General features: G+C 40.3%; 1 protein-coding gene across 4 annotated transcripts in view; it reads right to left on the bottom strand.

Moving 5' to 3' along the window:
• The window catches only part of vti1a (vesicle transport through interaction with t-SNAREs 1A), a 119,717-nt gene that overhangs the window by 93,242 nt on the left and 11,632 nt on the right, over window positions 1-14,843 (bottom strand). For all 4 annotated transcript variants that reach the window (XM_022191751.2, XM_022191750.2, XM_022191749.2 and 1 more), the window contains exon 4: window positions 3,751-3,828. In XM_022191751.2, the coding sequence (XP_022047443.1) occupies window positions 3,751-3,828 (78 nt within the window). The remainder of the gene's footprint in view (window positions 1-3,750; window positions 3,829-14,843) is intronic.

The raw sequence follows: 14,843 nt of genomic DNA, 5'->3' as shown, positions 1-14,843 counted from the left end.
CAAGTAGAACTTTATGTTTTTCTAAAGAGCTCTTACCCTTGAAAATGTCGGCAGTAACAAGATGTAGAGTGGAAACTGTCTTTTCTAACTTAAGCAACAAACTCCCCGCTAAGAATGCATTATTGAAGAGGCCAAAGTTTAAAACGACACTGTGGATGTGGTTATTTGGGACTTGAACAAACCCATCAGATCCTGCGATCCCTCACCCCAGCTCTGCCATCAGTCAATGGATACCAAACAAAACTTGTTCGAGCTCATTTGTGCTGCCTGACTGATTGCAAGTCCTTGTGGAGGATTTGTTAAAACTATACGAGGGGCATGTTGAGCTGTGTTACTTGTTTCTTCCTGTTTAGCTTTATTTTTCTTTGGCATCCATTCTTTAGTGCGGCCAACGATGCTTGTGTTGCTCAAGAGATATACAGCAGTAAATACAGAATATTGTAAATGGTATAATTACTCCTGCATGAGCGCCTTTGCTTGTGTTTTTGTGATGCCAGCCAGTATTCAAAATTGCACTGCTGCAATTTTTCTGTTATGATAATCAGCAAATTTTTTTTTTCAAACAAAAGATTTTTTTTTTTATCCAATACGGAATTCGATACAAGTGGTAATCTGCTTCCTTTGTAGCCTGTAAAATCTGGTCCATGCCGGCTCAAACCAGCACAATCTCTTGTGGCCAAGCCTTCTGCTGTGACTGAAATCGAAACTATTCCGTATAGTGTTCGTGTGTGAAAAATGTGTGTGCATTTGTTGCTTTGTGTGTGGCGTCTGTGTGTGTGCCGTCAGTGTGCGTGTGTGTGTGTGCGTGCGCATCAACATTTGTGCGTGTGTTGCATGCAGAGGAAACAGAAAGAAAAAAAAATGTGCAATGGTAGCCTACCACATTATTAAAAAAATGAGTGATAGTGCCAATTCAGTCTCTGTCCGCATACAGATAACGAATAAATGCCGAACTCTATTAAATCGTCCTTTAGCCATTATCGCAGGGCCAACACGCCATTTTCAGAACTTATGACGGTTCCCTATTTACTTAGCTATAAATCCTTGCCATGTAACCAACAGATTTGTGACTGGTAATGATCTGCTCAGCCAGGGCTATATGAAATGATCCTGACCTCTTTCAGATCGTCAGGAATTAAATTGACCGACTTGCCCCGGCCCCCACCATCTTTTCCCCTCTCCTATCACCGCCGTCTCGTTAGATAAAAAACCCTGAAGTTCCGAGTACTCCACTCACAGCAAGACCAAGACCAAGTATTATCTCCACAAGTTTTAAAATGAAAATGAGGCAAACACGGCACCTGGAAGAAAAAGGCAAAAACGTATATCATCTGTTTACTTTGCTTTTGTCCCCAACCTGAACTCCCATCTATGCCTTTTGTGTGAGTGTGTTTTAGATATAATTATAATTATTAAAGTTTCACGTCATACATTAATACTAGCAATTGTTAATGCTTTTTATACAATTAAATAATTTACAATGCATGTTTTTAACATAACAAGGTTTGGGATTTTAGTCATCTTTAGGCAAAACAGAAATAGGGAGAATAAAATAAATGCTTTGATTTATGTTATTAAAAAAAAGAAATATGATATTTACTGAAGCGAAGATTTATTTTTTTGTGCAGCACATTTGACCTAAATTCCCAAAGATAAATATGTTCAACATTAAATATATTTAACACACATTATGGGGTACAATTAAAATAAACAAATTGCATAATTCAGATTTTATTAATTTACTTCTATAATTTATAATTCACAAGACTATCATGCTATAAAATAAGAATGAAGAATAATGCTGTTATGTGACATTTAAATGCCACATTCAGTTATCTTCATTTGTACATGCTCAGATTAAAGCAACACATATTATTGTTGTTCACTTAGTAACAGTCATAATATAAATCTCAATAAAATACATTTTAGAATTATTATTATCAAATAATTATTTTCTAATTTAATAATTACAATAAATCCACAATTTATAAAAACCCATATTATAAATTTAGAATATCATGCCACAATATTAATTCTATATGGATGTTTTTATTTCAAAATGTTGCTTCAAGATGTGTAAATACCAGATTTATAAATATGACTTTTTTGGATACATTTTTAATGAAGGAGAAATAAGATTTGAAATGAAATGTGATCCAGCATTTTTTTTTTTTTTCCCAGTTTTTCCTTGACAGGATTTTGATAGGACCCATCAGTGTCTCAAACGTGGCATTTCTGACAGCAAATCTCCTTCCAACTTCTGCAGAAAATGTCGGAGTCACTTTTGTGTCTTGCTAATTTGCCGGGAATATGCATATCAATTACACATCTTGGCTCGCGATACATATGTTTGTAAGATGTGCAGTTCATGGGTCATCATTGAAATGGTAATGGGGAAACGTTCAAAAAAAAGAAACAGACAACTTTATTTAGCTTTGCTTGGTTGTGAATCATCTAAATATACTCTCATAAAGCACTGTGGGACTAAATGTGCAAATATGCATTTGAGTATTCATCTTTTTTCCTTTTTTGAATGTGCACATTTGCAAGTGCTAAAGCATTTATTTGCATGTGAGCGTGTGTGATTGTGTGTGCCTTGAGACACAGTAACCCCTGCGAGTTGACAGCAGATTCTAAAGACAATATATAATTAGTCAAAAGACGTTTGGTCATAGTTGAGAGTGGCTGCGTATGAGTGGCAGCTGTGCAGGTGAGCAATAGGTAAGTGCGTCTTAAATGTTAAAACGCTGTTTGCTGAATCTGTTGATGTATCACTGTTTTGTTCGAGCTCTACATTTATTCAAAACAACTCAAGTTTAAAAGAACATGTGGCATATTTTAGGCAATTAAGATCACAATTCAAGATAATTGTTTTTTCTTAATCATTGACACTTTCATAACCGGTGTGAATTAATCTTCTGTAGACACTGCTGACAATGAAGGGAAAATGCTAAAGTGGTTTTTATCCCTGAATTCAACAGGCTGAACTGATACTTTTACTCGTCGTCTTTTAATAAACAAGAAGGCAACTGTGAATATGTTGATAGATAATAGATTAAAAAAAGAGAAAGAAGTCAAAAAGAATTGAAGATTTTTGATTAAAGGCTGGCATAAAATAATAAATAAATACATTCAGTGACTGGATCCTAATTTCTTTGGAGTATTGCACAGAATATTTCAGTGATTTTTTTTGAGAACCCGTGTCCTTATTCATTTTGAGTATCTCCATTGTGCGGGTTTGCCACCAGCGGAGTTTACAAAAAGACAAGGGAACAAGATTTAGAGATTCTGTGTGCGCATTTGCGCATTTGCGCGCTTGCGTGTGTGTGTGTGTGTGTGTGTGTGTGTGTGTGTGTGTGTGTGTGTGTGTGTGTGTGTGTGTGTGTGTGTGTGTACCTTGATCGTGAGGATCTATTATGAGCCGAAGTCTGCACCCGGCTGGAGAACAGCTGTGGGACGGTTGGAGTGGGGTGGCTAGGATTTTGGGATTGAAATTTGTGTTGGATTGTGTGTTTGTGTGCGTACGGGCGCATGTGTGTGCAATCTGCCTTTGGCCAGACACTGGTCCCATGCCCTGAGCCCACTCGCTGGCAGCCCAGCTTTGCATTAAACAGTGTTCCTTCCGCATGACTTGGTGACAATAGTGTGGTTTCAGCTCTAGATGGCCCCTACGAGGGGCCCACCTCCTCACCCTGGGGGCCAGTCAGCCACCCACACTGGTGTCGCTCGGGCCCCTGATTAGCACCTCACCTGGTTCTCCGAGGAGCCGGCGTCATCCCCCAGGAGCTCGTTGCGCACCTCATCACTGTAGGCAATACGTGACCTTTTCTGCAGGGGGAGGAGGATGAGGAAGAAGGGCAAAAAGGAGAAGAGAAGGAAGAAACAGAGGAGAGCAAAAAGAGAAAACAAGTGGGGAAATATGGCTTAGTACTGTTGTCGATGCAAAAAAACACAACAGGCATTCCTTAAGCACGAGAGCCCCCTAATGGAACACAGTGACAAACCGAGTCATACACATCATGCAGGTTGTGTATGTGTGTGTCTCTGCACCCCGACAACACATGTACTGACAACAAGCAGTAGTCTTGGTTTGTGCCCATGCCTCCTTCCAAGGTGATCTACTGTACCTAGTGCACTTACACCACAGAAGTGGTGGCAAAAAAGACCCCCACGCTTCCTCCACCTCACCCACCTTGCCCACTTAAACAAATACAAGTTGAGGGATAAAAAACCTCATCTTGTGTGCATGGAGAGGTTGTGGAACCGGGGGACAGGGGAGAGGGCCAGGGAGATGTATTATGAGGAAGTATCACTTGTCAGCGCTAAATCTTTTCTGGGGGCTGTCACTGCTGTCATCCCAGTGCAGTGGCAGGCTCTGTGATAACACCAATGCTGTGACTCAGACAGGGAATAATTCATCACCCATTGGCGGCCCATCGGATTTGGGGTTGCCTCTCTCTCTCTTTCACACACACACACACTCGCTCTCTTTCTCTATCTCTAGATAGGCTAGAATAAGAGGGAATGCCATGTCCCAAAAAAAAAAAAAAAAAGAAACAAAAAAAAACCCACCCAAAAAGACAAACACAGACACACACATTTCACACACACTTCAGAGTGTGCCACCTCCGATTGTGGAAGAGTGGGCTGCCGTTGTACTGCTTGTTTACAGACGCCCGACCCATGGAAAAACAGCCTCTTGGCATGCCCTCTAAACTAAATACATACCAGCAGCAGACACAGAAAGTGTTTACTAAGCCTCCTTCGCTTTCTCTCACTGCCTTGACAGGGTTTCTAGGTGGGCTGCAGGAGGTGGGCAAAATCAAAGACAAACACCAGCAGAGGAATGAAAATATCACTTCTCCTCAACGGAAATTCTTTCTATTTTTCTATATTTATTTGTAATTGACTCTAAATAAATAAAACAAAGACAGGGAACCAGTGAAAGAACACCAATTACCTGGTGGGGACAGTTTTTTTCCTCAAAGGCAGTATTCTTTTCTTCTATCTTTCTATTATCAGTAAAAGTTTGAAGAAGCTATTGCACTAAGTACTTTAATGCTACCTTGCACGAAGAAAAAGCACAAAACCAAACTTGAAAAAGGCGATTCGAGCTTCAAGAGTGATGATATCAAGTTGCTTGATTGAAAAAATAACTTTGGAACCAATGAAAATGAAGCCAGTTGATTTTTTTTTTTTGTCTCTCCTCATAATCTGGAGCACTGAGTGGAAAGTCATGGCTGATGTGATTTGGCTGTTATTATCGTGATGGTGAGGGCCACAGTTCTCTGGAGTAATTACTGACTAGACAGAGGGCCTGATTGACCCAGACCACAAAACCCATTAGATAAAGAGCGCACCCAAACAATACTCAACCACGGGGACCTAAGCTAACCACCGAGCGCCTACTGTGGGGAAAAAGAGAAGATTGGCAGCACAGACTCAAATAAAACACTCCCCCCCTCCTCAAACACACATTACACAGGAGCACCATGTCAAAATGTGCTGTTTAAGTAGGTTTTGCAACAGTTTTGCGATTCCTGTGCTCAATTATTACATTTTAAGTTTGTTAGAATTACTATAACACTCAATTATATGATTTCAAAATATCTATGAACTGATACATGTGAGCTTCATGAAGTCTATTTGCTTCCTCGCTTAATGTCTGCTTTATTTTTTTTTTTAAATCTGAAGCTCATCCTTGAATGAGAAACCATATTTAAAATGTTTTGAAAATTACAGTGATTCTCCTTTTTTTAATTCCAGTGTCAGGATCCTTTAAACCTCACTGTCTGTGCAGGGGTGACTAAACGGTCACTGTGCTGCTGTTGTAAAGACATTAAAAAGAAATTTTAGATTTGAGTCAAACCAGAAAGACAATGAAGAAGATATTAAGGAGGCATGTACACTTGTACACCAGGCACGCGCACATTTATTTTTTATTTTTTTGCCAAGAAAACACCCACATATTCCATTTAAGTCGAGTTTCATCTTAAAGAGCTGCAGTGCAACTTAGGGGGAACGACGACTTCACCAGTAATTGAGACGAGGAAGCCTGGGAGAAGCATTGATTTGAATGCTGAGGCTTACGTCGCCTTCAAACCATGTGCAGGTTTTTTTTTTTGGTATTTCTAAATAGCTGTTTGTTACGGATGAACGTATGAAGGGTTTCTGCAATGAGAACAGAGCAGATAACAAAGGGAGTATAAAGAACGGAAAATGCCATTGAAATGAAAGTGTTGCCGCTACTTCCCCTGTACCTACAGTACACACTCCGGTTTTTGGATTCCCCCTCTGGAAAACAACAGATTCCTGAGCGATTACTGTCTTCCCATTTGATGTAAAACATAAGCAGGTGCAATACTGACTGCTTAATACAGTAGCAGATTTTGATTAGAAGTTTGGGTGTTAAGTTAAGTGACAACAAGCTCGCTCCTGAGGTCAGGAAAGCAGATATCAGTCACCTGCTCCATAGTAAAATATTCTATTCTATAAAGAAAAGGGGCTGAAGCATTCTATTTACAGTATGTGGAGACAGAGCTCCTGCATCTTAAAACAAAACCAGCTAATCAGGCTTTGTAATCTAAAAAAGAATGAGCGCTTTCAGAAGATACCTTATTGCTCAGAAAAGAAAAAAAAAAGGAGCTTTTTTTAATCCTTTTGAAAGGTCTTTCTTTTGTCACTTTTTTTAATCTTGGGTGAGAATTTGCTTCTATTCCCGGAAGCACACAAGAAAAGTACAAAGGTACATCTTAACTTTATGCAAAGTGGCCTGCCTTTAAAAGTCTACACATCCCGTCAAACGCGGCAATGGAGGTGCTGGTGTCCTGTCAAAAACACACGTTTTACCTCTGGTGACATGGACAGCAGACGAATGAAGTATTTTCTTTACCCATCAAAATGTAATTACATATGCATGCATAACAAGTCACATCAGATATGCTAATCAGTTCGACAAAATCTTCTGAGAAGCAAATTATATTGATTTAATTATAACGAATATATGGATCTTTTCTTTGTGTGCGGTTCCTTTAATGTCTGGGCAAGAATTGGTATATGCCGTCTGGTAAATATGATGATTTCTTAAAGTTCTCCGTGAATCACATAGGTGAATTTTAAAAACATCTGCTTACGGAAAATGTCTTAATAGTTGTGAAATTGTGACCCTTCATTTTAAAATTCAAGCATGCTCCAATCAAGGCCTTTGTAATGTAAAACAAAAGCTGTTTTAAAAAAAAAATCCTCATGATTAAAATAAAATAAACTGAGATTTCTATACACATTTCAATGCCCTCCAACTCTCCTCCTTGCTTTTTTGCCCAGTGCAACGAGTGACACAAGGACAAGTCGAATAATTGTGGCGCCTAGAAAGCAGAAAAAATGTAAACAGTTCATTAGATGGGAAATAAAAGGCGTAAAAATACCCATGGGGCAGAGTGTAATGAGGGGCCCTGAAGTTCTTCTGCAGACGCTTTTTCCCTCTACTTTCTCAAGCTTTTCCTTTTCACCCTGCACACACGGTTGGTGGCATAGCATGAAGAGTAATTAACCATTTTCAATTTATAACACTATGTTCCATTGCAGGCTTTTTTAGCAGTAGGAAAGCGACCGGGCAAGTTGGACATAACTCTCATGTCCAGCTCCATGTGATTGCCTCAAAATGGTATGCTGTCTTTTATTTTCCTGCCACAGTGGCTCTATGAATGTGCAAAACCACCATGTTAAAAATGAATTCAGCTTGGCATAAAATTCAAAAAGCCCAACTGAGAGTTTAATACAGCTGAATATGTGGTAAAAGCTGGAAAATAAAAATGCCTCTAGTCAACGATGACAATTAAGTGAGGCGGTAAAATGTCTGTGCTCACAAAAATGTGTGCTAACCTCAAAGGTTATCTATTTCACTTCCGCTGCTCCCCCTGCTGTGATATTTTCCCAGGTGATGTGTGGGACCAGTGCCAGCAGGTCCCACTCTGGTTCCCCCACAAGAGGGGGCAGAGGTGGACTGATGCGGCATGGCGTTAAAAGGAAGCTGAGACCTTTAAGCAGGCACAAGTATCACAACAGCATCTTAAATAATGCATCTCAGCTTGGCAGGGGTTTAACACACATACACACATGCACACAGCCGGCACAAAGGAAAACACACACACACACACACAAATTGTTGTCTAGTGTCTTCTACTCTCCTTTAACACAAACAAATTGGGAGAGGTTGTTCAATTAAGTGCTCTTTTTTAATACATTTGTTATATTATCAGACAAAGGGAAGCAGCTACAGTTGGGATTGTCACAGGAGGGTGTCATTTGTGCCTTTGTTTTATTGTGGTCTTTGGTGCCATTGAATCCTTCACTTCTGTCTGTTGTGCGTTAGTGTGAGCGCGTACGCATACATGAGGGCTACTGTATGTAAGATGGAGGCTTCTCTGAACCTTTGCATCCTAGGGAAACCTCCTTTAGAGAACGTACACACGCGACATATGTGAACGGTAGCCCGGTGTGTGTTCTTTCCCCTAATAGAAGTGCAGCAGTGGTAGAGAAGCCGGAGCCTTAGATAACAGCATGGGGCCTCTCATTAGCTCACAGGTTGGTGCTTTGGTGGCTTCTACGCACAGTGCATTGTGTTCCACTTCCATGGAATACCTCAAGGAGCCTCGCAGAAGCGATTGTCGAAAACACAAATAAAGGTGAATGATCAACCACGGCGAGGTAAAAAATGAGCCTGCGACATATCTAAGCAAGAGTGAGGTGAGGAGACTTTATTTTGGGTGACAGAGTATATCAGCCTCAAAAAAAATCTCTAAAAAAAGACCCTGACACGGTCAGAGACAACTGTGAAAAAACTTCCTTTCACTAGTTTAATTCAACAAAAATAAAAACATGATGCTAATTCCTGTTTTAACATGTGTCACTAAATCAATCCATTTCTTATATTATCCCACAAGTGAACAGGATTTTATCTCTGGGGGAAATACCAAACCGTTTGCCGGCGGAAGCGGCCTTTCATGCTTATACCTCTGTGATACCAGTGGTGTATTTCCCTGTCAAAGTCATTTCTATTGCTAAGTACAGCCAAGATCAGTCAATAAGCATAACGACTGTAACCACAAAGTGAGAGGCCACGAGACAGCAAGAGAAGAGAAGAGAGGAGGGGGGAGAAGGATTGCAAGTCCAAACAAAAGAGCAAATTCAAGGAGGGCTTTGATTGAAGAAGCACCATATATTTTTGAAGGCCGAGGGATCATCTCTCAGTGGTTATTTCTTTAAGGCACGAGGGCCCGATTAAACCCAATATTAAAATATGAAGGTGCTTCTAATGAAAAATCAAAGGCCCCATTTCCCCTCCCATACTCCCATCCTTCCATCTCTCGTTCCCTCCTTCTTTCTTGTTCTGTCAGGTTTTTTTTCTTCCCTTGCCCATGGTTGTGTAGGAGGGGACAGAAAGAAAGAAAGACAGAAAGTATGAAAAGAAGAGAGCGAGAGAAAATGAGGAAAGAGGGAGGGTTAGAGAGATGAGGGACCTAGGTGCTGGTGGTGCAAAACAGAGACAGACAGCATTGGTTGGAGGAGTAAATCAATAGAGCAGAGCCGTCGGGGAGGCGGGCAGCCAGGGCAAGGAGAGAGGAGAGGAGAGGGGAACCAGCGCAAGGGCCCGGGCTCCGATCACAACGCTGGCTTCTGGCGTGCAGTGGGGAATAAAGTGGGCCTCCCCGGGTCAGCACCAGAGAAAAAGGTGAGATTAGAGGAAAGTGGAGGAGGTATTTTCACAGAGTGAAGGTGGGAGGGGTGGGAGAGGTGGGTGCTGGAGGATGACGAGGAGAGAGAGAGTGTGTCTGTGTGTTGGGGGGGTAGGAGACGTGCATACAGGATACCTGGCAAGCCAGGGACCAACCGGCCCATTAGCCTGTGGGCACCTACATATGGTTCACTGAACCCTCTGCTGAGAAGAGCTCCTCTCCTATCAGTCTTCCCATCTTTTTTAAAGATACCTTCACTTTTAACCCTTTCTCTGCTTTGGAAAGAGGCTCACTCCTGACCTCGATTTATGATTCATTTTTGTTTGATGTCTATTCTTGGAGTGTTATCTAAAATTGAAAAATGTAATAAAAAAAATAAAAAAAAAACCTAGACACAAAGGGAGAGGAGTCGGGCCTGCTGAGCATGAGCATGTGCGCGTCCCTCAGTGGACATGCACACAGAAGACTATCTCCTTCAGTGCTTTGGCTTTTCTTGTAATGTGACCATTGTTGGTGCTGAATAGCTCGCTCATTAGCATAAGAATACAGCAGCACACATAGGGACTTAGCCAGATCATTATCTCTATATATTTATGTATACTTTGTTATTTCACTAGCCAGAACACATTCAAATGCTGATGAGGCCAGTAAGGCCCCCTTCCAAAGCTCTTCCAACATGTGCCCTCCTGAACTTCCCAATACACTCACCAGTTTCCTGGGAGTCTGCAGCTTCTGTACTGGAATTCACAACAGTGCTTCAGAAATTATGAAAAATAACTGAGAGCTTCAGAGAAGACGTGCGCACACCTCTGCAAAATCATAAAGGTACAGAAAATAACATGTTATATTCATCAGTGCAATCACCAGCGGAGTTGAGTAATTAGCAAAAACAATTTGTGTTCATTTGTCAAAAGATAAAAGTGCAGAAATATAAAGAAAGCACTGCAAAGGAAATGCCATAAAAATAACATAAATTAAATGAGCAATTTGATAATTTGATTGTTTTTTAAACAACCAACAGATTTTTTTTCCACTGGGAAAATGTTTTATGTGAAATGGATAATTTCAGAATAAAAATATACAAAGGCAAAAAACATACAAAAAGCTCGACAACAGAGAACAAACAAGTGCTCTATGGTGATGAGGGGAACAAAACTAAAGAGTTTAGTCTCACTGCAGGAGTAAGCTGATGCTCTAATGCTGGCCAACCTCTGGGATAATTGAAAAAAACCCTTAATTCATCTTCCACAATGTAATTCTGATCAAGGCCACAGCCAGATTCCACTGCAGGCTTCAAAAACACCCGAGAAAAGGCAAAATTGTTGGTCGCTGAGAGCAAAAATGCTTTCCCTTTCTTTCTGGCACGCTCCCTCATTAGAAACACTTAGGATGAGAGGAAGAAACTAAGTTTAATTGTGTTGGTGCGTGTGTGCGCGTTTGTGTGAAGGGGCTGCGAGCAGGGGTTAAAACATGTGTAAACATGGAACTTTAACTATAAAGAAACACCAGCAACAGACGAAATGTAAAGAGCTCTTCCTCTATTTACCCCTTTTCCTCAGTCTTGCCTTCTCTGAGGCTTACTTATTAAAAAGCAAATGCCACTGCCTAAATACAGAGAAAAACACAGACCCAATGATTCATAATATATTTCATAAATACTTCATGAATCCCTTCACCATACTTAAGCCAGTCTAGCAAAAAAAGAAAACATTGTCACCTATTCTAGTACCCGCTTGTCAGCACATCACTGGGGAGTGGGTGTCACATGTCACTTCTGGTTTACACTGCTGCGTGGGACAGGCTCGGTGCACGAAAACCGGGGGTAGGACAGAAAGAAGAACAGAAAGAAAAGTGAAGGGGAGGTGGAAAGGGGAGTAAAGACAGGGAGGAGGGGGAGGAGGAGCAAGGGGGTGTTATCATATCATCGCCCCATGTCTTTATATTTCCCCCCCTATTATCTTTGGCCCCCACTCACTCCAGTCACTCAATCACAACAAGCCCCGAGGACAGTGAGGGGACCTGGGAGGGCCTTCGCTTCTTGCAGACTCAGCCAGACAAGGCGTCTGAAAAGCTATACTGATCGCTGTCAGTGTGTGTGGAAGTACGGTGACTTTGGAGGGGCCAGGAGAGATAAGCGGGAGAGGAAACGATCGCGTGGAAGGATAAACGGCCGAATTTGCACACTGCCAACAAATCCTGTGCTCCAGGCATAATGCAGATACCCCACGCTCCATACAGACAAGAGTTAACATAAAGAGACGCAGAGGAAGAAGGAGGGTGATCTGCTTACAAATTACGGGCTGTGTGATTTCTCTGAGTCGAGTCCTGACAAGAACCCATCCTGTTAATGACCACAAAACTCATGACAGTGACGCCAATGAACCCAAATTGTATTCCCGAGTCTATGTCTGGGATACTCAGATTACCATACCTATAAAACATTTAGCAAACTTCTTTGTGATAATTGTGTACCTATAACTTTAATTGTAAGCTTAGTAAAAATGAAGTATACCGCTGAATTCATAGCATCACTTTAGTCTAATCTCTGTAAATCTTCTCGCCAGTACTACAAACGTACAATTTTTTTAGTTATTCATTTGAATATATGATTATTTTAGTAGCAGTAGACAACAGAATTGTACAAAAGTAGAATTAATGCTAATGATCGTGCCACACTTTTTTTTTCTTGCCCAAAGGGACATTTTCAGCTTGAAAGACAGACCGATCAACAATATTTCCACATGGAATCAAATTATTATCACAATTAATTATTGATGAATATTCTCTACTTACACTACCGTTCAAAAGTTTGGGGTCACCCAGACAATTTCACATGCTCCTTGAATACTCACACATTTATTCGCATGCTAACATAATTGCACAAGGGTTTTCTAATCATCAATTAGCCTTTCAACACCATTAGCTAACACAATGTAGCATTAGAACACAGGAGTGATGGTTGCTGGAAATGTTCCTCTGGACCCCTATGGAGATATTCCAGTAAAAAAATAAAAAAAAAAAATATGGAGATATTCCAGTAAAAAAATAAAAAATAAAAAAAATCATTTCCAGCTAGAATTCACCACATTAACAATGACTACAGTGCATTTCTGATTAATTTAATGCTATCTTCATTGAAAAAGAGCTGCTTTTCTTTCAAAAATATGGACATTTCTAAGTGATCCCAAACTTTTGAATGGTAGTTTATGACAAAGAATGACTGTTTCCTTGTCAGAATACACATCTTGTATTAAACATACATGTAAAACAAGATCCATTTACATAAAAAGTTACAAATACAAATAACTGCAAATGCAACATTCTGATTCATGTGTCACACTTTTCTCACTAATCAGATATAAGCCTGAGACTTTCAGACAACGCATCCTTTTGTCCTTCTTGTGACACTGTCCTTCAACCCAGAGTTGACCCACCACTGCCATTACACCATCAAACCCCAGAGAAAAAAAATGGTTTCAACATGAGTGACAAAAGGCTAATCCACAAATGAATCCTATCTTGGTGTCCATAAAGAGGACATGGAAAAGCCGCCCATGCCACAAATCCACAAAAGGGCTTGAGGAAGACATACTGTGCACAACGACTTCCAAATGAAAGTCATAATTCATAAGTAGAGAAGAAGATCTATTTGCTTACATCTTAAATCTGCACTCAGCACAGAGGAAATATAGGAGAAAAATCCCTGTCAGTTGAGGGAGTCCTTTTATAACTGGTTATGAGTGATTAGACTTTGGTCTTGTTGATGGGTTGTTAAGCAACAAACCATGAAAAGAGTCAATCTGCCTTTACTCCTCTGTGTTTAATAAGAACAAGTAAGCCAAGGCAACCTAAGGCGATTTAAAGTGTCTAACATCCAACTAATGTTGGTCTGTCATGTTGTTGCTTGCAGGAGTCGCCATAACGAGGACAGGGGGCAAACAACAAGAACCCTTCAAGATGGATTACAACAACGTTAATATATAATCACTACTAGCGCGGTTAGCGTGGGAAGCACACTGGTTCCGAAAATCTCCCTTCACAACTTAAATCTCAACATAATTATCAGCATCTGGCGTTAAAAAATTCTACACTTATGATGTCAGAGCTTCTTAAGACAAACACACAACTTTCTGATAAATGACTTTGCAAACTCTTCTTTCTCTGTTGAGATTTCTAATTGTGCCAAACATAATGAGTTTATTACCACAATCAGCTAAAGTTGGATAGTCTCCACAACCTTGAAATGTCCATGATCACTAATTAAAAAAACAACACCAACATAATAAACAACTGAAAAGAGCGCTCATATTCATCTCTTAGCTTGGTTCTACTTGGGGGTGCAATCGAAATGCACAGTTCAAACAGTGAACTCTAACCTAGAGCAGAAACCATTCACACTGAGACAAAACCCTATGGCATTTCAAAAAGAAAAAACAAACTTAAAAATATGTTAATTCATTGCCAGTATACGAACAGCTTGCAGATGACCCGCACTTTAAGAGGCAACAAATAGCTCTGGGGTTTGGAACCAGAAAAAGAGGCTCATGGAAAACTTGTGATAACAAATTCTTACTGGTAACTCAAACATGCAGCTGAGCGGTGTGTGGTCGAGTCAAGAGTCATTCATTAGTTCTTCTAAAACAACTCAATTTGGTCTCATCAGAGGTATCTTCACATTTGATGCATCCAATTTGATCATTAAATGATCTTTCGATTTGTATTTCCACATTTTAATTAAACCATTTTCCAAATTTAAAAGTTTTCGCCAGCACAAAAGGTCCACCGTGCCAATTCATTAAAAGCAGCACTTAAGGACTGCCCTGACTGAGAGCTACATTTCTAGTTACCTCAATAAGGTCACCGGTAACCACTTATGAAACTGATATATAGAGGAAAAAGTATTCAGTACAAAAAAGCTTTTTCATTCCATTCACCTCAGTGTACCTGGCAAATAAACTGTTCAATATTTCAAGGTTGGCTGACTCTTTGGAAATGCATTAATTATCTCCCTGGGCGAACACTAGGAGGCATTCCATCTAAAGGCTTTTATTAAAGGAAACGGCAGTCCAGACATCCTACTTGACCATGACTGAAGCTCCAAACAATACC

This window comes from Acanthochromis polyacanthus, chromosome 19 (assembly GCF_021347895.1).
Source record: "Acanthochromis polyacanthus isolate Apoly-LR-REF ecotype Palm Island chromosome 19, KAUST_Apoly_ChrSc, whole genome shotgun sequence".
NCBI classification, from domain to species: domain Eukaryota; kingdom Metazoa; phylum Chordata; class Actinopteri; family Pomacentridae; genus Acanthochromis; species Acanthochromis polyacanthus.
The sequence above is the reverse complement of the archived record's forward strand: the minus strand, read 5'-3'. Positions and strand labels throughout refer to the sequence as shown.